The sequence below is a fragment of the Mustela erminea genome, chromosome 4, assembly GCF_009829155.1.
Source record: "Mustela erminea isolate mMusErm1 chromosome 4, mMusErm1.Pri, whole genome shotgun sequence".
Classification (NCBI taxonomy): Eukaryota; Metazoa; Chordata; class Mammalia; order Carnivora; family Mustelidae; genus Mustela; species Mustela erminea.
Genome location: NC_045617.1, coordinates 92,969,635 through 92,992,947, shown reverse-complemented (window position 1 = coordinate 92,992,947; position 23,313 = coordinate 92,969,635). Strand labels below are relative to the sequence as shown.

At 37.0% G+C, this 23,313-nt stretch overlaps 1 protein-coding gene across 4 annotated transcripts in view; it reads left to right on the top strand.

Moving 5' to 3' along the window:
* LOC116588708 (24-hydroxycholesterol 7-alpha-hydroxylase) overlaps positions 1-23,313 on the top strand; it is an 89,097-nt gene that overhangs the window by 3,100 nt on the left and 62,684 nt on the right. For 3 of the 4 annotated variants that reach the window (XM_032340168.1, XM_032340167.1, XM_032340165.1), the window contains 4 exons: positions 11,790-11,925; positions 14,142-14,316; positions 15,612-15,761; positions 16,693-16,786. In XM_032340168.1, coding sequence (XP_032196059.1) covers positions 11,817-11,925; positions 14,142-14,316; positions 15,612-15,761; positions 16,693-16,786 — 528 coding nt within the window. In that variant the 5' untranslated portion in view covers positions 11,790-11,816. Of the gene's footprint in view, positions 1-11,789; positions 11,926-12,211; positions 12,379-14,141; positions 14,317-15,611; positions 15,762-16,692; positions 16,787-23,313 lie in introns of those variants that run through there. The other variant, XM_032340169.1, reaches the window with a different exon arrangement.

Sequence of the window (23,313 nt, the reverse complement as noted above, 5' to 3'; positions counted from 1 at the left end):
GTTCACATTGGCTGCTCTGTTAAAAAAAAAAAAAAAAGGAATGCAAAAATTAAAGAAAGAAGGTAAGTTGAAGGTTTTTACAATATTTCAAACTTGAAACCATTGTGGTTTTGACCATTGTGGTTTCAACCATGGTGATGGCAGTGGAAATTTGAGAAGTGGCTGGTTATATTTTGAAGGTGGAAGCAGCAGGATTTACTGGCAAACTGCATGTGGTGTGTAAAAGAATGAAAAGGGCCTAAGATGACTCCAAGAAATTTGGCTTGAGTAGCTAGAAAATGGGAGTTGCTGTCAAGTGAAACAGCCACAAATACAAGAATTTACTGGAAGGGAAGAAGTTATCAGAAGCTCAGCTTTAGCTATGTTGGAGTTTGATAAAAAATAAAACAAAATAAACAAAACAAAACAATTAAAAATTTTAAAATGAAAAAAAAAAAAAAGATGTGCTGAGATATGTTGGAGTTTGGGATGTTGATATCCAAGTGGGAATACTGAGTTAAGCAGCTGGATAAATAAATTTAGAGTTTGCAAAAGACGTCCAGTGATGCATAGTTTCAACCTCTTTTACCTATCTTCTATAGCTGTCATTTCCCCTGAAATTGTTTTCACATATTTTATTTCTATTTAATGTGGTTTTTTTTTTTTTTTCACATTTCTATACTCTCTCTTCCTTAGAGTCTTTATTTCCTGTGGGTTATAATCCCCCTTGTGCTTCTTGTCATTGCCATCTCTCCCTCTTTCTTTTTTTTATGATTTTATATATTCATTTACTTGAGAGAGAGGAAGCACACATGAGTAGGGTGGAGCAGAGTGAGAGGGAAAGAGAGAGAATCAGACTCACCCCTGAGCACGGAGCCCAAACAGATGCAGGGCTCCATCCCAGGACCTTGAGATCATGACCTGAGCTGAAACGCAGTTGGGCGCTTAACTGACTGAGCTACCCAGACACCCCAGTCATTGTTATTTTTTATTCAGAAATATCTTTATTGTTTCTTCCTTTATCTCCTAATTTCCCTCTATTGTCTAGCGACTTCTTCCACGGTTTTTGTTTTATGGGTTTTTTGGGTTTTTTTGTTTGTTTGTTTGTTTGTTTTGCTTATTTCCTTTGTAGTTGCAATTATTACATTAATTTTTTAAATTCTGAAAATAATTTTGTATTACAAGGGTTTTTTCTTCTTTTACCCATGGAAATCTTTTTGCAGTACAGGTTTTATGTACGCAATGCAGAAAGTTTTCGGTGAGTTACTTCATTTATAAGGAAGTTCTGGTCTCCTTTCTTTTTTATAGAATTTTTCTTATAGTGCTGAATTTTTCCTTTCTTGTTTAACTATATTTTAAGGAGTTGAGTTGTCTCGGACCAACTGTCAGCAGGTTTTGCTGGGAGGCAGTTGCCTTCTAGGTTTTTTGACTTAAGTCTTCTCTCTCCCTTGCTACAGTGAAAATAGAGTGTCTTTATGCACCCATAGCTCCTCTGCTTTTAGGATGTAATTTTACAGATATGAGCTCTCACTACCTTTCTTCAATAGCTGCTGCTAGTAAAAGAGGCAACCTACCTTCCCAAGTGTACTTTTTACTTTTAGAAGATAGTGCTTCCTGGAGCCCACTTTCTGTGTTATCTTTTGCTACCCGCCCCCACCTCAATATTCATGGCCTGGTTATCTTAGCCTATCTCATAGAGGTTCCAACTCTGTACATTTCCTTTTCATATCTCAGAGTGTATATTCCCAAGATTTTCCATTGTTGAGCCCCCTGTGCATGCCCTTTTTCTTTCCCGCCACGCCATGAAAGCTTCTAAGAGCAGAAATGAGAGTTCTGTTGGTGTCAGGTGTCAGGGCACACTGTTGTAGTTAGTAGATTTTCTTCTTCTTATCTAGCTCAATATGTTTATAGTGTACATGTGTTTCATTCTCCTTGTGGCTTTGCATGATTTCCAGAAAAGAAGCGGAACAATTCAGAAAGAAGTTGCCGTATTATCACTACCAAAATTGGAAGTCATTCTTCTTTAAAAAATGGGTTTTGTTTTGTTTTTTCAGATGAGTCCATATTCTAAAGTCATGAACATATATACAGTGAAAGGTCTTCCTCTCTTTTCTGTCCTCTGACTGCCTATCTTCTCCTCCAACAAGAATATTTCCATTCTCCTGTATAACTTTCAGAGGTATTCTGTGAATTAAAAAAAAAAAAAAAGAAGAATTAAGAATATTTGCTTCTGAAAAGATGGGGTAGTTGTACTTCCCCCTATTCCTTCCACTAAGTGTAGCTAAATCATAATTGAACACTATATATAAAACAAACATAAGATTCTAAAAGGTGGAGAGAGAAAAGCAGACAGGCTAAGGACCACAGGATCTGATGAACAATATGTGGCTGAGTTTTCTTGACTTTTTTCTGCTTCACATACCTAGATTGGGCTCTAGAAAAACCAGAAAAACCTGGAGATGCCCCTGAGCACAGATAAAAAAAATAATCCTCAAGACAAGCTTACTCTATCTAGGGAAAGGGCCAGGAAAGGAGCAACCTAGCAAGACAGAAAACCTTTAGACTATAACTGCTCCAGGCAAACATCATAGGAAAAAATTATGGCATCACTTCAGTCAGCAAGTGCCAAGTGAAGAGTCTAGCCCTAAATCCTGGCCAGGCTGTAATGAAGTAAACCTTCCCCTCCTGGTAAGGTTGGTGTCAAAATAGGCCTAGAGAAGGGTTGTGACTTCCCGTACTCTTTAGCAGTAATGAGGCCATCCCCACTGCAGGGTTAATGGAGATCACACCAGGAGCATAGACTATACCACCATTAAGCAATAACAAGGAGTCCCCTCCTACTCATTGGAGTGGTGCCCCATGAGCCTTAGAAGATGGGTCAGGAATTTCACTACCACTTAGCAGAAAGAGGCTACTCCTATAACACCTTTTCACTTCCAGGCCAGTGAAGGTCATGTGGGAGCAATAATGAGGCATTCCCTTCTTCTCCCAGCCAGAATGATACAGTAAGAACTTAGTAAGGAGACTTGCTTTCACCTTCAACCAGCAGTAACAAGGAGTCCTCTCCCCATGCTGAGTAATTAACCTCAATTTCCATCCCCCTACCTGGCAATAATGTGGTGGCATTCCCTTTCTCACATCAGAATAGTGACCAAGGAAGCCTGGAAAAAGGTTGAGTTAAATAAAATGCAGTGTCATAAGATAATATACAAGACATCCAGATTTTAGTAGAAAATCACTCCTGATACCAGGAACCAGGAAGATTTCAACTTGAATAAGAAGAAACAATCAACAGATGACACAGATATTAGAATTATCTTACAAGGATCTTATGGTAGCCAAAATAAAAATGCTTCAACAAACAATTATACTCATGCCTTAAACAAATGAAAAAATAGAAAGTCTCAGGAAAGAAATGGAAAGTCCGTAAAGAAATAGTACATATAAGGAAGAAACATATGGAAGTTTTAGAACTGAAAAATACAATAACTCACACACACATACAAAAAGAAAGGAAGTAAGAAAAAGAAAGAAAATCTTAGTGGAGGCACACAACAGCACAATGGAGAAGAATGAAAAGAATCAGTGAACTTCAACATAGGTCAATAAAAATTGCCTATATGAAAAATGGAGAAGATAGACTGAAAAATGAGCAGAACTTCAGGGACTGTAAAAAACATAACATTTATGTCACCAGAGTCCAAGAAAGAGGGTGAGTCTGAAAAAGTATTTGTAGAAAGTAGGGCTGAAAATATCCCAAAAGTGGCAACAGACATGAACCTACATATTTGAAAAGCTAAGCTAATCTCAAAGAGGATAAACCCAAGGAAGTCCTCAGCAAGACAAATGATAGACAAACTTCTAAAAACTAAAGACAAATATAATTTTTAAAAGCAGCAAAAGACAAATAGAACCTTATCATAGTGGAGAAAGAAACTGAAGTGATAGTGGATTCTTCATCAGAAACCATGGAAACTAGGAGAAATGGCATACCAATTTTCAAGTGCTCAAAGAAAAGAACTGTCAACCTAGAATCCTATCTCCAGCAAAAATATCCCTTGGGAATTAAGGAGGAGTCAAGACATTCTCAGTTGAAAGAGAACTAAGAGAATTTTCTGCCAGAATACCTACTATCCTAAACAAATGACCAGAAGTAGTTCTCTAAACAGAAAGGGACCAATGAAAGAAGGAATGTGGACATCAAGAAGGAAGTAAGAACACAGTAAACAGAAGATATTAACTGCAATAGATTTTTCTTCCCATGGTTTCTAAACTGTTTCATGGCTGAAGCAAAAATTATTACACTGCTTGATATTGTTCTAGATGTATGTATTACATTAAAAATGGGAGAGGATAAAAAGATATAAAGAGAGATTCACTTGAAATGATAAAATAGCCACACTATGCAGCCATTGTGGAAGACAGTATGGAGGTTCCTCAAAAAGTTAAAAATAGAACTACCATATTATCCCATGATTGCACTATGGGCTATTTACCCCCAAAATACAAAAACTAATTCAAAGGGATGCATGCAGCACAGTGTTTATTGCAGTATTCTTTACAATAGCCAAGATATGGAGCCTCCCAAGTGTCCATTCACAGATGAATGGGTAAAGAAGATATGGTGTGTGTATGTGTGTGTGTTTGTGTATGTGCGTGTATTTCTATAGCCCAACCTAGAGCCTAATCCAATAGATAGATAGATAGATAGATAGATAGAGATAGATATAGATATAGATATTATTCAGCCATAAAAAAAAGAATGAAATCTTGCCATCTGCCACAACATGAATGGAGCTAAAGAGTATAATCCTAGGCAAAATAAGTCAGTCAGAGAAAGATAAATGCCATATGATTTCATTCATATGTGGAATTTAAGAAACAAAATAAACAAAGGGGGGAAAAAAAGGAAAGAGAGACAAACTGAGAAACAGACTCTTAACTATTGAGGACAAACTGATAGTTACCAGAGGGGGGTGAATGGGAGAATGGATGAAATAAGTGGATTAAAGAGTCATGATTACTGAGTAATGTATAGAATTGTTGAATCACTACATTGTACACCAGAAACTAATATAACACTGTGGTAACCATGATGGAATTAAAAAAACTTCAAAAAGTGGTTGTTGATTAATTAAAATTGATTAATTATGATAAGTTACATATATATAGTAATAGCTGGAGGAAACACTAAAAAATTCTACACAAAAGGATCCACTTAAGAATACTATAGATAAGTCAATGGAATTCTAAACAATATTCAAGTAACACACAAGAAAGCAGATAAAACAGCAAAAAAAAACCAGGGAGAATAAACAGAAAAAAAAAACCAGAAAAAAAAAAAGAAAACCCTAATATATCAATAATTTAAGCTATAAATGGTATAAATACAATTATTAAAACATACATATTTGAAAAATGGATTTAAAATAATGCAATTACATGATGTATAATAGAAACTCACTTCAAATATAATGAGATAAGCAGGTGAAAAACAAAATTATGGAAAAAGATATATCATGCAAGCATTAATCAAAAGAAAGTAGGAGTGGCTATGTTAATAGCAGAAAAAGTACCTTCAGAGCAAAGAAAATTACCAGAGACAGAGGGGGACATTATAAAATGATAACGGGGTCAATATACTACAAAGAGTTAGCAATTCTAAATGTGTATACACCAAATTACAGAGCTGTAAACTATGTGAAGCAAAAACTAGAACTGAAAGAAGACACAGACAAATCTACAGTTATAGTTAGATGTTTCAACAATCTGAACAATAGGTAGGACAGACAGTAAATCAGCTAGAATATAAAAGACCACCAACCAAAAAGATCTAATGAATATACATAGAACATTCTACCTAACAAAGCAGGTATGTATTCTCTTTAAGTGCCCATGAGACATGACAAGATAGACCATGCTCAGGGCCATAGACCCTCACAAAATTTAAAAGAATTTGAATCATACAATGTATTCTCTAACTACAGTGGAAAGAAACTAGAACTAAGTAGCAGGAAACTCACCAAACACTTGGAAGCAAACAGCATATTTCTAAGTAATCTATGATTTAAGGGGAAACTCCCAAGGGAAATAAAAATTTATGTTGAATTGAAAGCAAATAAAATCCAACCTATCAGAATTTGGGGGACACAGCTAAAGCAGTGCTGACAGAGAAATTACCATCACTAAATATTTTCATTGAAAAAGAGCGTAAGTGTGAAATGAACAAAGCTTCCCTGTCAGCCTCCTCACCAAAAAAGAGCACAGCATACTCCAAACAAGAAAAATGAAGGAAATATTAACAAATCAATGTAAGTGAAAACAGAAAAAAATAGAGAAAATCAATGAAAGAGCCAATTCTTTGAAAAGATCAATAACATTGGAAGACCTCATACAAGCAAAAGAAAAAAAAAAGACACCCACTATTAATGTCAGGAATAAAATAGGGCATAGCACTGCAGACATCAAAAGGATAATAAAAGAACACTATATGTAACCCCACATGTAGAAAAATGACAATTTAGATGAAATGGACCTAATTCCCCCCAAAACGCAAACTACAACTATTCAGTATGAAATAGATAATTTGAATAGCCCTGTATTTGTTAGGGATAGCAATTGTTCATAATTTTAAAACTCCCAAAAGAGAAATCTTAAGGCCCAGATTGTTTCACTGGAAAATTTTGCCAAATGTTTAAAGAAGAATTAACATCAATTGTATAAATAATCTCTAGACAATAGAAAAGAAGGGAACATGTTCCAGTTTATTTTATGAAGCTAGAGTCATCCTCATTTCAAACCAGATAAATACAGCACAAAATAAGAAATTTTCAGATCAGTATTCTTTATGAATATAGATGCAAAAGTCCTCAACAAAGTATCAGCAAATAAAATCCAGCAATATATAAAGGAATCACAGATACCATGACTCCATGGGTCTCTTCCAGGGATTTAAGACTTGTCCAATATATGAAAATCAGTTAGTGCAAGCCACCATATTAACAGGTGAGAGAAGAAAAGGCACATGGACATATTGATTTGTACAGGAAATGCATTTTACAAAATCCCACACTCATTCTTGATTTTCAAAAATTATCAGAATGGTAATAGAGAGAGTCGTCTTGAACTTGTTAAAGAATATCTACAAAAATTTTACAGTTAACCTCAATCTTAATGGTGAAAGAATAAGTGGTTCATCTCTGATTGGAAATAAAGTAAGAATGTCTACTGCTTATTCCACCTAATACTGGAAGTTCTGGTGAATGCAATTAAGCAAGAAAAAAGATCATATGGAAAGGAACAAATAATACTTTCTCTATTTGCAGATGATGTGATTGTTTACTTAGAAAAATCTCAAGGAATATACAACAAATCTCCTGAAGTTAATCAGTAAATTCAGCAAGGTCACAGAATATAAACTCAACGGAAAACACAATTATATTGCAACATACTAACAATGAGCATATGCAAGTGGTAGTTAAAAATACAATATCATCATAGTCACTCAAAAAGAGAAAGAAATATTTAGGTGTAAATCTAATAGAATGTGTATAGAACTTCATGATGAAAACTAGAAAACCTTGATAAAAAGAAGAACTTAAGGAAGAAACATACCATGTTCATGGATTGGAAAACTCAACATAGTAAAGATGTCAATTCTCCCTAAATTGATACACAAGTTTAATGCAAATTCTATCAAATTTCTGGTAAAGGGTAGATATAGACAAGATTATTCAAAAATGTATATGTAAAGGCAAATGAACTAGAATAGCTAAAACAAGTCTTAAAAGAATAAATGGGAAGAGTCATTGTACTCAATTTCAAGACTCATTATATAGCTACAGTAATCAAGATTATGCAAGTGGAGGGATAGATATAGGGATCGATGAAAAAGAGTTGAGAACCCAGAAATACACACACTAAATGTCCAATGGATTTTAGACAAATGTGCAAAAGTAATTTGTTGAAATAAAGATAACCTTTTCAACAAATGGCAGTGAACCAATTAGACACCAATAAGCCAAAACAAAACAAAAACAAAATGAACTTTGACCTAAGTCTTGCATCATATATAAAAATTAACTCAAAACAGATCATTGACTTTTATGTTAAATGTAACACTATAAAACTTTAAAAAAAATAAGGAGAGTATCTTCTTAACCTGGGGCTGAAGAATAGTTCTTAGACTGGACACCAAAAATCCATAAAAACAATCCTGACAAATTGGACCTCATGAAAATTACAAGCTTTTGCTCTGTGAAATAAAGAACCTGTTAGGAGACTGGGAAGACAAGCTATAGATGGAGAGAAAATATCTGCAAGCCACATATCCAACAAGAGACTGCTATCTAGAATATATAAAGAACTCTCCACCCTCAACATGTAAAATCCCTCAACAAGTTAACTAAAGAAATGGCAAATGATGTGAACAAGTTGCTGAAGAGAGCATAAAGCTGGCAAATAAACACATGGAAAAGTGTTCAACATCATGAGCCAGTTGAGGATATGCAAATGAATACCACAATGAGATATGACTACATACCTATCAGAATGGCCCAATAAAAAAAAGTGACAGCACTCAAATGCTAGTAAGGATAGAGAGAAACGGGATCACTGGAGGAAATAGTACAGCTACTCTGGAAAGCAGTTGGGCAGTTCCTTAAACAAGGAAATATGTAGCTGCCATCTGACCCAGCAATTTCACTTCTGGGCATTTAATCTCAAGAAATGAAAACATGCATTCACACAAAAACCTGTGCATTAGTGTTTGTAGCCACTTTATCTGTAATGGTCCCAACCTGAAAAGAACACAAGGATCCTTCAACAATGTTTAAACAAGCTGTAGTGCATCCATACTGTGGAGTACTACTCAGAAATGTAAAGGAATGAATTACTGATACATACCACAACCTGGGTTGATCTCAGAGGTTTATGCCAAGTGAAAAAAAGCCAACCTGCGAAGTTTCCATTTTCCAGACTATTCATCTTTTCCTCTTCTATTTGTACACGATTGGATTCTATTTGTATACCATTCCTGAAATTCAGCATTCTAGAACTGGAGAACGGGTTAGTAGTTGTCAAGGGTGATGGAAGAGGTGGGGGTGAGAGGAAAATGGGGTGACTATAAAAAGGTAACTTGAGGCACCTTCATGGTGATGGATATTTTCTATACCTTAACTTGCTCACTGTCAGTGGCCTAGTTGTGATACCATTTAATAGTTTTGCAGCTTGTTAACACTAGGGAAAACAGAGTAATGTGTACATGGGTTTGTTCTGTATTATTTCTTATAACTTCATGTTACTCTATCATTATCTTAGAATAAAATGTACATGAACAAACACACAAGTACCACGACTACAACATACTGTGTGCTCTGGCCTTTGCTTCATAACATCCAGACATTGCACCAAGAAGTGAACAAAAGCAAAGCAAATAAGACAGAAACACAAACACCTCCCCTGCCACAGAATTTATAACATCAGACATGATCATTTGTACAGTCCAGTTTTGCAGTAAGTTATTTTAAATACCATGCAGCAGTAGTTAGGTCAATTCTTCAATGTGTTTGAACTTGGCTGTTCTACACTGTGGCCCGGGTACCTGTAAGTGTTACGTGGGCCACTTTCCTAATGGGAAGTTAAGAATTCTCATTTGTACAAAACAATGGAAATTATTCATATTTTCTAAATATCGATTAACAAGTAATTGTAGATAAGGAATACTGGAAAGTCAGGGCACCTGGGTGACTCAGTTGGTCAGGGCACCTGGGTGACTCAGTAAGCCATATCATGATCCAGAAGTCCCAGGGTAGAGTCCCACATTGGGTTTCCTGCTCAGCAGTGAGTCTGCTTCTCCCTCTGACCCTCCCCTCTCTCATGCTCTCTTTCTCTCTCATTCTCTGTCTCAAATAAATTGATTAATAAACGGAACTCTCAAAAAAAAGGAGGGGGATGCTGGAAAGTTATGTAGACGTCAGGATTACCAGTGTGAGAAAATGAGACTTCACTGGTGGCTTCATGTTTTTCATGCCCACAGTTGCCTGATAGCACCCAACAGTGTGTTGTAGGAATGATCACATGCCATTTCAGGGTTGCCTAGAAATGATTGCAATATTGGGGTAGTGACCAGCATAATATTTTGAAATACTTATAGTCACTATAATGGGGTATGAAAGTATGGGTGATTGCTGCAAGAATGTATATGTGGTACGTATTGTGGTATTATAAAGTCAGTGCCGCCACAGGAGGAAATGAGAAGGAGTTTGGAAGGAAGATGTTTATTATACCCGCGGGTCTGAGGGGTGCCCAAAAGGGGGGCCGCTGTAGGCCATGCAGGTCCACAGGGGAAAGCACCGGTATCCATCAAGAGGCCCAAGATAACACCAGAGAAAAGTCTGTGGCTGAGCCTTTTTTGGGGCTTCCCCAGGAAAGGCAAAGCAGGGCAGGGAAAACAATTTAGGACTGGCTGCTTTGAATAATTCTGGTCAGCTTTGGGCTATATGAGTGGTTTCTGGTTGCCTGCTACTTGGCCTTGGGCTGATTTCAGGCAGGGAAAATATTGGTGTGTGAGCATTAGATAAGGAAGTAGATGGGCAGAGACTCACGATTGGTTGGTTTGCATGTGAAAGGTATGTTTCTGGCTGGTTGAGCCCTCTGCTAGCCCTCTGTTGGCTAGCCCTGGGAGGGCAGTCTCCGCCCAGTAGTGAAGCCTCCCAACAAAATCATGGACTTCCTGAAATCAAACTCAGGGCTAGTGTAGGTTTGTAGGCTGCTAGTGATCTGATAGAGGGCAGAACTGAAGATGTGGATGACAGGAGGCATTGACGTAGAATGAAGAGAAGGAAAGAGTGTAGAATCCATAACATAAGTGAGGGAGCACTTGCATTTTCCAGGGGCAGGACCTCCCATTCGTACTAACCCGAGGGGAGGCATAGAGAATGGGTACAAATGTGTATCTTTGCAAGATTTGGTGGTGAAAATTTGTGAGTGCTCTTACTTGATTGCCTCAAGTTTCCTAGTAAGTTACAAAGTAGGAACGGTACCTCAGAGTGGAAGGGGTTGGGCAGGTATGCAGGGAAAATAGTAATTTTGGAAAGTGAGCACATTAGAAAACTTTTCAGGATTGCAAGACATCGTTGAGTGACCACAGATTTAAGTCAGCTGTTTTGAATCTTTTTCTTGGACAAAACTGAGCTATAGGTTACTCGTAAGCGTAATGATATCTGGAAAACAATGTTTAAATATCACTGTATGACATAATTTCTAGTAATTCTTTTGTTTTTTAAAAAGATTTTATTTAGGGGCGCCTGGGTGGCTCAGTGGGTTAAAGCCTCTGTGATCTCTGTCGTCAAATAATAAAAAAAAAAAAGATTTTATTTATTTGACAGAGATCACAAGTAGGCAGAGTGGCAGGTAGAGACAGAGGGGGAAGGAGGCTCCCTGCTGAGCAGAGAGCCCAATGCAGGGCTTGATCCCAGGACCCTGAGATCATGAACTGAGCAGAAGGCAGAGGCTTAACCCACTGAGCCACCCAGGCACCCCCTAGTAATTATTTCTAATTATTATGTCATACTAAAAGAAAAGAAATTTCAAACAATGATCAAAATGAAGGTTAAGTATTAGGATAGAATAAATTATGATTTGTATAATTTAGATTTGTCTTAATCTAGTGAAATTTATAATTAATTACATATATAATCATAATAATTTTTATCTTGACTATAACTTCAGCATTAGGGTTCTTGCATAACCCATGACCCAGTAACTTATTAGAAATCCTTATTAATATCTGTACTTGTGTTATCTTTCAGTATGGACCAGTATTTACAGTCTTCGTTATGGGCACCCGAATGACCTTTGTTACTGAAGAAGAGGGAATTAATGTGTTTCTAAAATCCAAAGAAGTAAATTTTGAGCTAGCAGTGCAAAATCCCGTCTATCGTACAGGTAAAGAATATTTTCAGATAGTTTGTTTGAAATACAACTTTGGAGTCCAAGAGTAGCTTTGTTAACAATTATATCCTCACTCCTCTATCAAGAATGTTGATGGCCCCTTCCTTATTTTATACTTTAAAATCAGGACAGAAGGTAGAAAGAATATCTGATGAGTTTGGTCATTGAAAAACAAATTATTGGCAGCCTCATGTATGTCTTAATTAGATGTGGGTAAGAGATGAGGTTACCCCACTGTTGTTTACTTTGGAAAATATTTGGAATCTGTATCCTGTTACAGCTCCCAGGATGTCCTTCACTCTGTTCTGCTGCTGTGTAGACAGTGTTCCACAGGCTATATCTCTTGGCTTGATCACATGTTGCTACTCTGCTCACTGAAAGTAGAATTCTACTGCTTAATGCACCCTTTACTGTGGCATTTCCTGACACATTCCTAGGGCTATTAAGGTAAGTGGGGCTTGGCCTCATGTAATCTGTGGCCTTTTGCTCTCCCTTCTCAGAGACTTCTGGATTGTACTTCTCAGCATGCATCTGGTGTGACCACCCACTTGATTTCTTCCCAGGCTGCAGATATGAGGTGCTGAGGCCACTCGTCCTCCCAGGAATGGGGAGCTGTTTCATTTTGGTGCCTCATACTTTTCTCTGCTTCCATAATGTCTGTGCTTGCTTCTGTTGTCTATGAGCTTCTTTCTCTTGGTTTCCTTTTTGGCTTCTTTCTTAGGTTCCTCTTCATGTAGCCTCTCATGCATCTCTTGCCATTAAACAAACCAAAAAAAAAAAAAAAAAAAAAAACCAAAAACAAAACAAAACAAATTTTAGAAGCTGCCAGTGACCAAGAGCATGATGCTTGTTTCTTCTTGCCCGCATGAAGATCACAACATGTTGGTTAAATTCTTTGAGTATTGAGTGCTTCTCAGTACTTAAACTATGGAATTCCAGATCAAAGAAAATAATTATTTTGAAGTTTGAAGGCTCTGAATCTGTAAGTTCACATATCCCTCCAGAAAAACATACCAACTTACTCACCTTTCTTTCACCAGGTGCATGAAAGTGATCAAGTTTTTTCACATATGCCGCCTCTGGGGACTTTGATGTTTAAATATTTCTATTTAATAGACAAAATATGTTAAGATGTGCTCTTGAGCCAGCTTCCTATTCCTGTAGTATATCCCCCTAGTACAGAGAAGATCTAAACATTATTTTTAATTAATAATAAAATACATAATAGGCTGATGAAATAGAAAACTAAGAACTATTTTTTGAAAAAGCTACCTTGCAGACAATAAAACGGGATTAAAGAAAAGTATAAAAGAATAATGAGTTTAAAAACTCATACTCTTACTAGACAAACTCAAGCAGGAGTTGTGTATCATGGAAGAAATATGAGCACTAATACAAAGGAAGTAGTGGAGCCAAAGCTACTCATGGGGTAAGGAAGTGTAGACACTTGAAAGAGAAATAGAAGTTGGCAGGAGAAATGTGTGGCTTGTAGCTGTGGGTGTGTGGGGATGGGGTGAGGCTGGTCAAAGAGAGAGTGTTTTGCGCAGCTAGAACATCTAATAAAAATGCTGGGAAATATAAATATAAATAATGGAAATACCACACTGTACCTGGCATACAAACCTGGGGGGAGAAGGGCCTGGAAATGTTACTGGAAAACTAGAAAGATGGTAGAAGGCCTTTTGTAAACTTTGTTAAATGTAGAAAGCCAATGAAAGCTTTTTTTTTTTTTTTTTAAAGATTTTTTTTATTTTTTATTTGACAGACAGAGATCACAAGTAGGCAGAGAGGCAGGCAGAGAGAGAGGAGGAAGCAGGCTCCCTGCGGAGCAGAGAGCCCCATGTGGGGCTCGATCCCAGGACCCTGGGATCACGACCTGAGCTGAAGGCAGAGGCTTTAACCCACTGAGCCACCCAGGCGCCCCCAATGAAAGCTTTTTAACATGAAAATAAAAATCACCAGATTTGTGTTTCCCAGACGCCCTCCTAGTCACCCATTTGTAGATCACCCCCAAACGTGAATTTCCCGACAGACTCTTACAGTCTCGTGGGATAGGTTGAATCTTCCCCTCCTTTTACTTGCAGGAGGTAATTTTATGTACTGGGAAGGCTTTGGCTGCAGTCCCTGTGGCCAAGTAATAGTAGAGGTAAATTGACTGTTTGCTTCAAGGAATTGATGCTTCTGTTAAAAATAGTTTTCTCTGTTTTTAGCATCAATTCCAAAGAATACTTTTTTAACACTGCATGAAAAACTTTATATCATGATGAAAGGGAAACTAGGGACTTTCAACCTGTATCAACTCACTGGACAACTGACTGAAGAATTACAGGAGCAACTGGAGAACTTGGGCACTCATGGGACAATGGAGTTGAACAACTTAGTAAGGTAAAATACATGCGTTAGTAGTGTTCAAGCTTGTTGGTTTTTTTGGTTTGGGGGGTTTTTGGAATAAAAACTTGGAATCCTGCACACTGAACTTTAAAAATTATCTGGTTAATTACTGAAGTCGATCTAACTGGTAATTTAAGAGATTTTATTAATCTTTTACATCTTAATTAATGGACAATTTTTCATTAGCACTCTGATTTTTAGGTGAGCCAATATGATCGTTTTAATACATTTACAGTAATTTCTCCTCAACCATTCCATGCCATGTAGAACATACCTACCTAGAGGGAATGCTGAGAGACAGGTGAGACAGGGAAGGGCACTGGAGGGAATCAAGTGATCTCAGCCATGTTCTGAAGCTTTCTGGCAAAGGTAAGGGCTGAGCATGGGAGCTGTGAGAAAAATTCTTCATGTGTGTAAGGAGATTTGGTCAATTGAAGTTAGCTATTAAGCACTTTCCATGTCAGTGGGATACTGGGATGCTGAAGGCAGGATTCAGTAGTTCAGACTCATAAAAAAGAATAACAGTTAATATTTTGTTAGAGGTCCAGAAAGAGAGAGAAGAAAACAACAACAACAAAAAAGGCAAGCAACAGACTAAACTTTTAGCATGCCCAGTATCTACAACAAAACCAAGCAAATTCTTGGATATCTTGAAACTCTGAGGGGAAGGAGATCCTGAAAAATTTCTAGTGAGGAAGAGATGGCAAATAAAACTGAAACAAACAGTACTTAGTGTTACTAATCTAGGTCGTATTAACAATCTTTGATATTCATTTCTTTATTATGCCACAGTAATTATTTTTATTCACTTATGGTGATAGGTATTATATTACAGTGGGAAGTAGTTTAAATCTGTAGAATCCTATGAGAGCTTGGGAAATTTGGTAACTAGTGTTGCCCTGATTTTTTGGCTCTCTTTTGCTGCTGTCTAAAGTCATGGACTGTATCTTAGTTATTGCTATTATTTACTCAATAAGAACTTGTTGAAATTATATTGAATCGATTTATTTTTACATATGATCTCACATTTATCAGGATCTAACAATGATTGCTTAGAAAGCCTTTTAAAATCTTCCGATAAATGAACCACAATTTCAGTTATCCCTAAGTTATCTTGACCACAGTAAACAAATATTAAAACCTTTTGAAACTGTTTCTTTCCCAGAAGAATCTGTTGCATATTATTATCTACCCCTAATATATAGCTATTAAATAATGTCCTTTCTTCGTTTCTTTCGCCTTTCTTCTTTGGTCATTGGGTCTGACTTTCTATGTGTTTTTCTTTGTAGGCATCTTCTTTATCCAGTCACAATGAATATACTCTTTAAAAAAGGCTTGTTTCCCACAGACAAGAGAAAAATCAGGGAGTTCTATCAGCATTTTCAAGCTTATGATGAAGGTTTTGAGTACGGGTCCCAGATGCCAGAATGTCTTCTAAGGTAGGGAGCTCTTCCTTACAATTAATTCACTGACCAGGCTCCTCCCAGCAATTTCCCTGTTCTCAGTAGAGAGAGCAGCATCTACGAGGAAGAGACAGGAGCTACTTCTTCAGACGAATTTGTTTTTGGTGTGTGGGTGACTTGATGGAGGAACTGAAGAAGAGAGATGCATTATTTCCTTTTTTTTTTTTTCCCTTATTTTGAGGAGCAAAAATGAGACAGGGAGAGAGAGAGAGCCAGAGAGAAGATACGAGAATGAAACAAAGAGTTTGTTTTGAGGCCTTTTATCCTGTTTACTGTTCTTATGATCACATTCATTGCTATACTTTGGAACCCTGCTAAATCATCAGGCATGACCAGTCTTAGAGACTGACATGGTTGACCTTGTTCTCCCTGAGGCACAAGGAGGTATGGCCAAATGTATTTTTCACAGTTGGCTCAGTGGTTCGAATGCAAAATAACACATGAGTTTTTAAATGTCTTGGCAGTTGGTTTATAGTGGTGAGTGGTCAGAAAGTATGAAAAAGATTGTAGCCAGTTTGCTTTACCTGGCTTAAGCCAGCACTGGGTCCTTGTGCTAGTTTCTCATCCTCCAGCCACTGCTAACAGCCAGAGTAAAAGTGGAATAATCAGGTCATGGGCTCTGATTTTGTTTGTTTGTTTTTGCTTTTGTTTTTTATTCAATGCCAACCCTATAGGGATTCAAACATTTCTTTGCAAAAACCCTACTAAGATGTGGCTGCCTTGCCCACTCCATTTTCTTTGTGATCTAGTAAGTCTGAAGGTAGACCTCGCATGAAATTCTAAGAAACTTAGAGAAGAAATTTGGAGAAGTAATTATAATTCCATAGATATACCCCCTTTAATGCTGTGACCTATTACTCCTGATGCGCTTTCAAATTAATTTATGCATGTTTTTTTTCTTGCCTAGAAACTGGTCAAAATCCAAAAAGTGGCTTTTAGCACTTTTTGAGAAAACCATTCCAGATATGAAAACATACAAATCTGTAAAAAATAATTCCACGGTAAGTAGTTTTTTGCTAAAGTGAGTTTTTGCCAAAATGTATGGGAGGAAAACAGTAATAAGGTATGATTTTTAAAATATTTTTTTTTGCCAAAAATCGTGAGATTATTTAGGTAACATTTTGTGTCAAGTATATTGTTGGATTTTTACATACATTATTCTATTAAACAACCTTGTAACAATGAGGTAGGTATTAATAGTAGGTATTAATAGTTATTAAGTAGGTATTAATTATTATTCTACATAAGAAAAAACTAAGGCTACAGACAACAGCATATAACAAGATGCTGAGGTTTTTATTGATTTATATATTACATAGTTAGGTCAACAGCAATAGTTGGGAATTACGGCACATTAGATAAGGATAACAGAGTTCTGCAAAGTAGACTTTGTTCTCGATGCCATTATCACTAATTATTTCTCTCTTCAAATAAAAGGAGGTAGTGAGGTATAATTTGAAAAGCAATGCACTGGAAGCCACTGTCCCAAGTGGCTTGGGTCCAGTTGGATTTGTGGTCCTTCAGTTGTGGTTCCTAGACCAACAGTACCAACATCGTCTGGGGAGGACTCAGTCAGAGCCTCTGAGGTGGAGGCTCAACCTAATCCGTGGTTTCATAGCCCTTCCAGTTGTTTCTGATGCTTGTGTAATGACAAGTTCTCAACCCTGCCTGCTCATCAGAATCTCGGGGAGCTTTTGGAAATGACCTGATTCTCCAGACCCACCCTCCCCTTCAGAGACTGGGATTCACTTGGTCTGAACATGGGCTCCAATTCAGTCACTAGTCTCATGACCTTGGGCATAGCATCTTGTCTCTTGACTCGGTTTCTACAACTACCTCATAGAATGTGGGGATTAAGTGAATTAATATTTGTGAAGAAGTTAGAGAATAGTGAGGACTACATAAGAGTTCAGACCATGTGTTTATCATTAAAAATTAGACCTTTTATTTTATTTTTTTAAAGATTTTTACTTATTAATTTGAGAGGGAGAGAGCATGCACGTGCATATAAGCAGGAGGGAGGGGCAGAGGGAGAGGGAGAAGCAGACTCCCCACTGAACAGGGGGCCTGATATGGGGCTCAATCCCAGGACCAGGAAGGAGATCATTACCTGAGCCAAAGGCAGACATTTAACCTAGTGAGCCACCCAGGTGCCCCCCAAATCAGACCTTTTCTTTCTTATAGATGATATCAAATGTTTTTATTTGCTTGCCTTTCATTATTACAGCAAGTGTTACCACAAGCAACACTGCTTAACGCTGGAAGGGAAGATCACTTCAGAAAAAAAGTGATGTATGAATGTTTAGTTATCTTCCACCAGAATAAAGGGAATAGAAAGCTATTTTGGAAAGCCCCATACTGATAAACAGTGTTTTAGCTAAGGATTCTACTTCACAAACAGACCCAACACATTTTGTTTGCATTGTTTTCCAGGATTTAGGGGTGAAGAGGCATGTGTATAAAAGATGAGCTCAGATGAATCTGTGCTCTGTGGGCCTGGCAAACAGGGTTTTGAGTGCCCCAGATAAAACTCTCCACTGAGGTTAAAGCCTCTGCCTTCGGCTCAGGTCATGATCCCAGGGTACTGGGATGGAGCCCCACGTCGGGCTCTCTGCTCCGCAGGGAGCTTGCTTCCCCCTCTCTCTCTGCCTGCCTCTCTGCCTACTTATGATCTCTCTCTCTGTCAAATAAATAAAATTTTTGAAAAAACAAACAAACTCTCTACTGACATTACTTCTAGAGCAGCATTTCTTTTTGAAAAGTCTGAAGAAATGAGGCATTTTTAATCATGGGTACTCTAACTCTCTGTTTGAGTAAAGACAGATTTTGCATTTTGCTGAAGCTAATCCAATGTTTAAGACTTGGGGGCAGAACTCGGTTTGAACATTCAGGAGCAGTTTTCATTTTTTGTGTGTATAATTTTTGTTTTTTTCCAGCAGTGTTCACACTGAGCTTGTGTTCTGTACCCAGTTTTTTTTTTTAATGTGGTCTAAGAAGAAAATAAAAGATTCTGTTGTCTTCTGTATAAGTAGATTTCAATGGCCTAGTTAAGCAGAAGACTGGAAGAAATTTTTGTTTTTTGGAAATATTACACACACATCTATTACATTATAAACATCAAGTGTGGTGATTTCTCCCTTGTTATTCTAGATATGTATTAAACTAGTATTTTCACTTAAAATTAAGATTTCACCTACAGGATAGCATCCAAAGAATGAAATCCATGTATAGGATTTTCCATGAGCTATAAACTTTGTGTTATTTTAATTTATGTTGTATGATAGAAACCAGCACTGAATAAAATTTATACTTAAATAATTTGCAATTTTGCTAACCCATTGTTACAAAAACAATAAGACATCGCTAACATTTATGGGGAGCTTACTCTGTGCTAGACATAATGTTACTACATTTCACAAATTCATGACTCATTTTTCACAGCAGCTCTAATACCCAGAAAACTGGAGGTTTTTAAAACCAGAAAACAGAGGATTAGGGTGGTTAATCACTTTGGAAACATTACATGCCTTTGTAAGTCATAGTACTAGTCTCTCATCGTGTATTTTCTTTGATTGTGGTTTAACAGTTATTTCATGTATCCCAAGATCTGAGGCAAAACTACTAAATAGTGGTACAATACAGTTCTCTTAATCCCTAATCCATGGGAGTTGTGGGCTGTATCTCTCATGGGGCAGTATATCGCAATAGCTAAGAGTGCGGGCTGTGGAGCAGGGGCCAGGCTCTCAGCATTTGAATCCCAGCTCAACCACCCACAAGCTATCTATTCTGGCCGAGTTCCCTACTTAAGTGGCTTCAGTTTCCTCTAATGTGAAACGGTGAAGATAACAGTATCTACTTCTTCAAATTGTACTGAGGATTGAATGGTTGAACATTTGCAAAGCCCTTAAAGCAGTACTCGCCTTAGCAAGCAATGACTAGGCATTAGCTGCCATTATTTTTATAACCTGAATTTGAGTTATTTAAGATTCAAAGTACATGAGTAACTTAATGCAAATGTATCTGAATCTCTTCCCCACGATAGAGAATGACCATTAACAAAGGTGTGACTGGGAAACCTCCCAGTGAAGAAGAAGCTTCCATGGAATTTGTGTAATGACTGGAGAGCCACCACAGGTGGACTTGGATGGGGCCCTGATCTTAGTTGGCACCATTCCAGTCAGATATCCCTTCTCTGCATATTGAAGTATTTATACTATCTCCTGGCTTGGCAGTGCTTTCTCCATGGTGTACAGGCTGAGAATCTTCATGGCAAATAGGGGTAGGGTTTGCTCTGGAATGCTCCAGATACCTGTGTTTCTCTGTTGCTTGCATTTTCCTAAAAGCAGAGGTTTATTTTAAAAATTGTCAAAATGATAATATGTACTAAGTTTTGTTTCAAGTGCTTTATAGGTAGTAACTGGTTTAATTCTCACAACAATTCTATGAGGTAGATACCGTGTTATGACCATTTTATAGATGATGAAATCGAGACACAGAGCTTAAAGTAACTTGTCCAAGGTTATCATCTGGGTCTTGACTAACTAAGCCAGATTCTGGTTCCACATATAAGGATCTTGGAAGTTGCCACTCTATCCTAACAACAAGCACAAGGCTGAACAGACCAATACTAAAATTATCAGACTGGGACTTTAAAACAGCTATGCTTAGTATGTTGAGGGCTCTAATACATAAAGTAGACAGCATGGCAGAACAGATAGATAATATAAGCAGAGAAATGGAAATCCTAAGAATGATTAAATGTTAGATATAATAAACACTATAACATAAATAAGGATGCCTTTGATGGGCTTATTTGTAGACTGGCAGAGCCGAGTGAAGAATCTCTAGAGGATATAGCAGTTGAATGTCCCAGAACTCAAAAACAAAGAGAGTAAAGACTTAAAAAAAAGGTAGAACAGAATACCCAAAGACTATGGAAGTGTGGGACAACTCTAAAAGGGATAGCATCCATACAGTGGGAATACTAGAAGGAGAAGGGAGCAGAAGAAGTATTTGACACAATAATGATAGAATTTTCCCACAATTGGTGTCAGACACCAAACCATAGATCCAGCAAGTTCAGAGAGCACCAAGCATGTAAACACCAAAAACATTATCATTTTTTAATTATTAAAAAAAAAAAAAAGATAAAAAGTCCTAAAGAAGTCAGAAGGGAAAACACCATATCTATAGAGGAACAAAGATAAGAATTTTTTCAGACTTCTCCTTAGAAATTATGCAAAACAAAAATAGAGTAGAGTGAAATATTAAAAGAGTAGAGTGAGAAAAAAAACCCATCAATCTGGAATTCTGTACCCTGTGAAATTATCCTTTAGAAGTAAAGTTGAAATAAAGGCTTTTTCAGTCTAGCAAAAATGAGAGAGTTACAAGAATTATTAAAGGAAGTTCTTCAGAGAGAATAAAAATAATATAGGTCAGAAACTTAGATCTATAAAAAGAAGGGAAGAGCATCAAAGAAAAAATAAGTAAAGGTGAAATAGAAATTTATTTTCCTTAATCTTAATTGATCTAACAGGTAACAATTTGTTAAAATTATAATAGCAACAATATATTCAGATACACACACACACACACACACTTGTGTGTGCTTATATATAAATGAAATCATTATGTATGGTTACCTGCATGTCTGTCTGTATCCTTTATCATATCCTTCTATAATAATAATCCAGTAAATAAAATGTTTCTCTGACTTGCGTGAACCCCATAAACAAATTAATTGAATGTGGGGAAGGGTTGTGGGAACCTCTGATTTATACGAGCAATCAGTCAGAAGTACGGATAACAAACTAGACTTGAAGCTGGCATCTGAATTCCAAGGATGAGGTTTTGTTAAAACCTCCAATCTGTAGCCAGTTGGCCCAAAGTACAGGTAATAGCCTGGGCTGTGACTGGCACCTAAAGGACAGGTGGGAGGTGGGGGAAAGATATAGTCTTGAAGGACTAAATCCTTAACCTGTAGAACCCCATGTTATTTCTGGGTAGATGGTGTCAGAATTGAATTGAACTGAGTTCAACTAGATAGTGTCCTGAGTGTTTTTATTGCTGTTTGGAACTCCCCCTCCACATATACACACACATTAGAAATTGGCATCAGAATTTCACAGTGAGTATGTCCTCTTTACTACTTCCTTTCAACATAGTACTGGAAGTCCTATGCAGTAAACCAAGAAAGGAAATAAAAGTTACATAGATTGGGAAAGCAGATATGAAACTGCCTTTGTTCACAGATGTCATGATCATATTTGTAGAAAATCCAAGAGAATAGACAAAAAAGTACTGAAGCTAACAAACAATAATAGCAAAGTTGCAAAATACAAGTTAATATCCAAAAGGTAACTGCCTTCCCATGTACCAATCATGAATGAGTGAAGTATGAAATTAGAAACACAATGCCATTAACATCAGTATCCCCCAAAATGAAATATTTAGGTATAAACTTGACTAAAGATATGTAAGCTCTGTATGAGGAAAGCTACAAAACTGATGAACAAAACCAAAGAACTAAGTAAATAGATTATTTTATGTTCATGGATAAGAGGATTCAATATTCTCAAGATGTCAGTTCTTCCCAACTTGACCAATACATTCAAAGCAGTCTCAGTCAAAAGCCCAGTGGCTTATCTTATGGATATCAAAAACTAATTCTAAAGTTTATATGGAGAGGCAAAAGACCCAGAATCGCCAACATAACATTCAAGGAGAAGAACAGAGTTCTTCAAAAGACCAATACTACCCAACTTCAAGATTTACTGTAATTAATGTTTTAGAGCGGTATTGGTGAAAGAATAGACAAGTAGATCAGTGGAGCAGAATAGAGAGCCCAGAAATAGATCCCTTTAAATATAATCAACTGACGTTTGACAAAGAACCAGAGGCAATATAGTGAAACAAAGATAGACTCTTCAACATATGGTGCGGGAACAACTGGACATCCACAGGCAAAAGGAAAAAAAAATTTAAAAAGAACAGTCTAGATGGACATTTTAATACAATTTACAAAAATTCTCTCAAATGAATCATAGATATAAGTGTAAAATGCAAAATTATAAACTACTAGAAGATAATGTAGGAAAAAACCTAGTTGACCTTAGATATGGTGATGCCTATTTAGATATAACATCAAAAACATAATCCATGAGAGAAGATGGAAGCATATGAAAAGATACTATACATCATGTGTCTTGGGGGAAATCCAAATGAAAACAACACTGAGACACCACTGCTCTCATTCTGGGCAGAATCAGAAACACTGACAACACCAAGTACAGGCACGGACATGGAGCAACAGCAACTCTCCTTCATTGTTGATGGGAATGCAAAATGGTACGGACACTTTGGAAGACACTTTGGTGGTTTCGTACAAAACAGCATACTCTTGCCGTAAAATCTAGCAATTGTGCTCCTTAATATTTGCCCAAATGATTTTGAAAATTTATGTCCACACAAAAACCTGCATTTGGATGTTTAAAGTAGTTTTATTCATAACTGTAAAACTCGAAAGCCA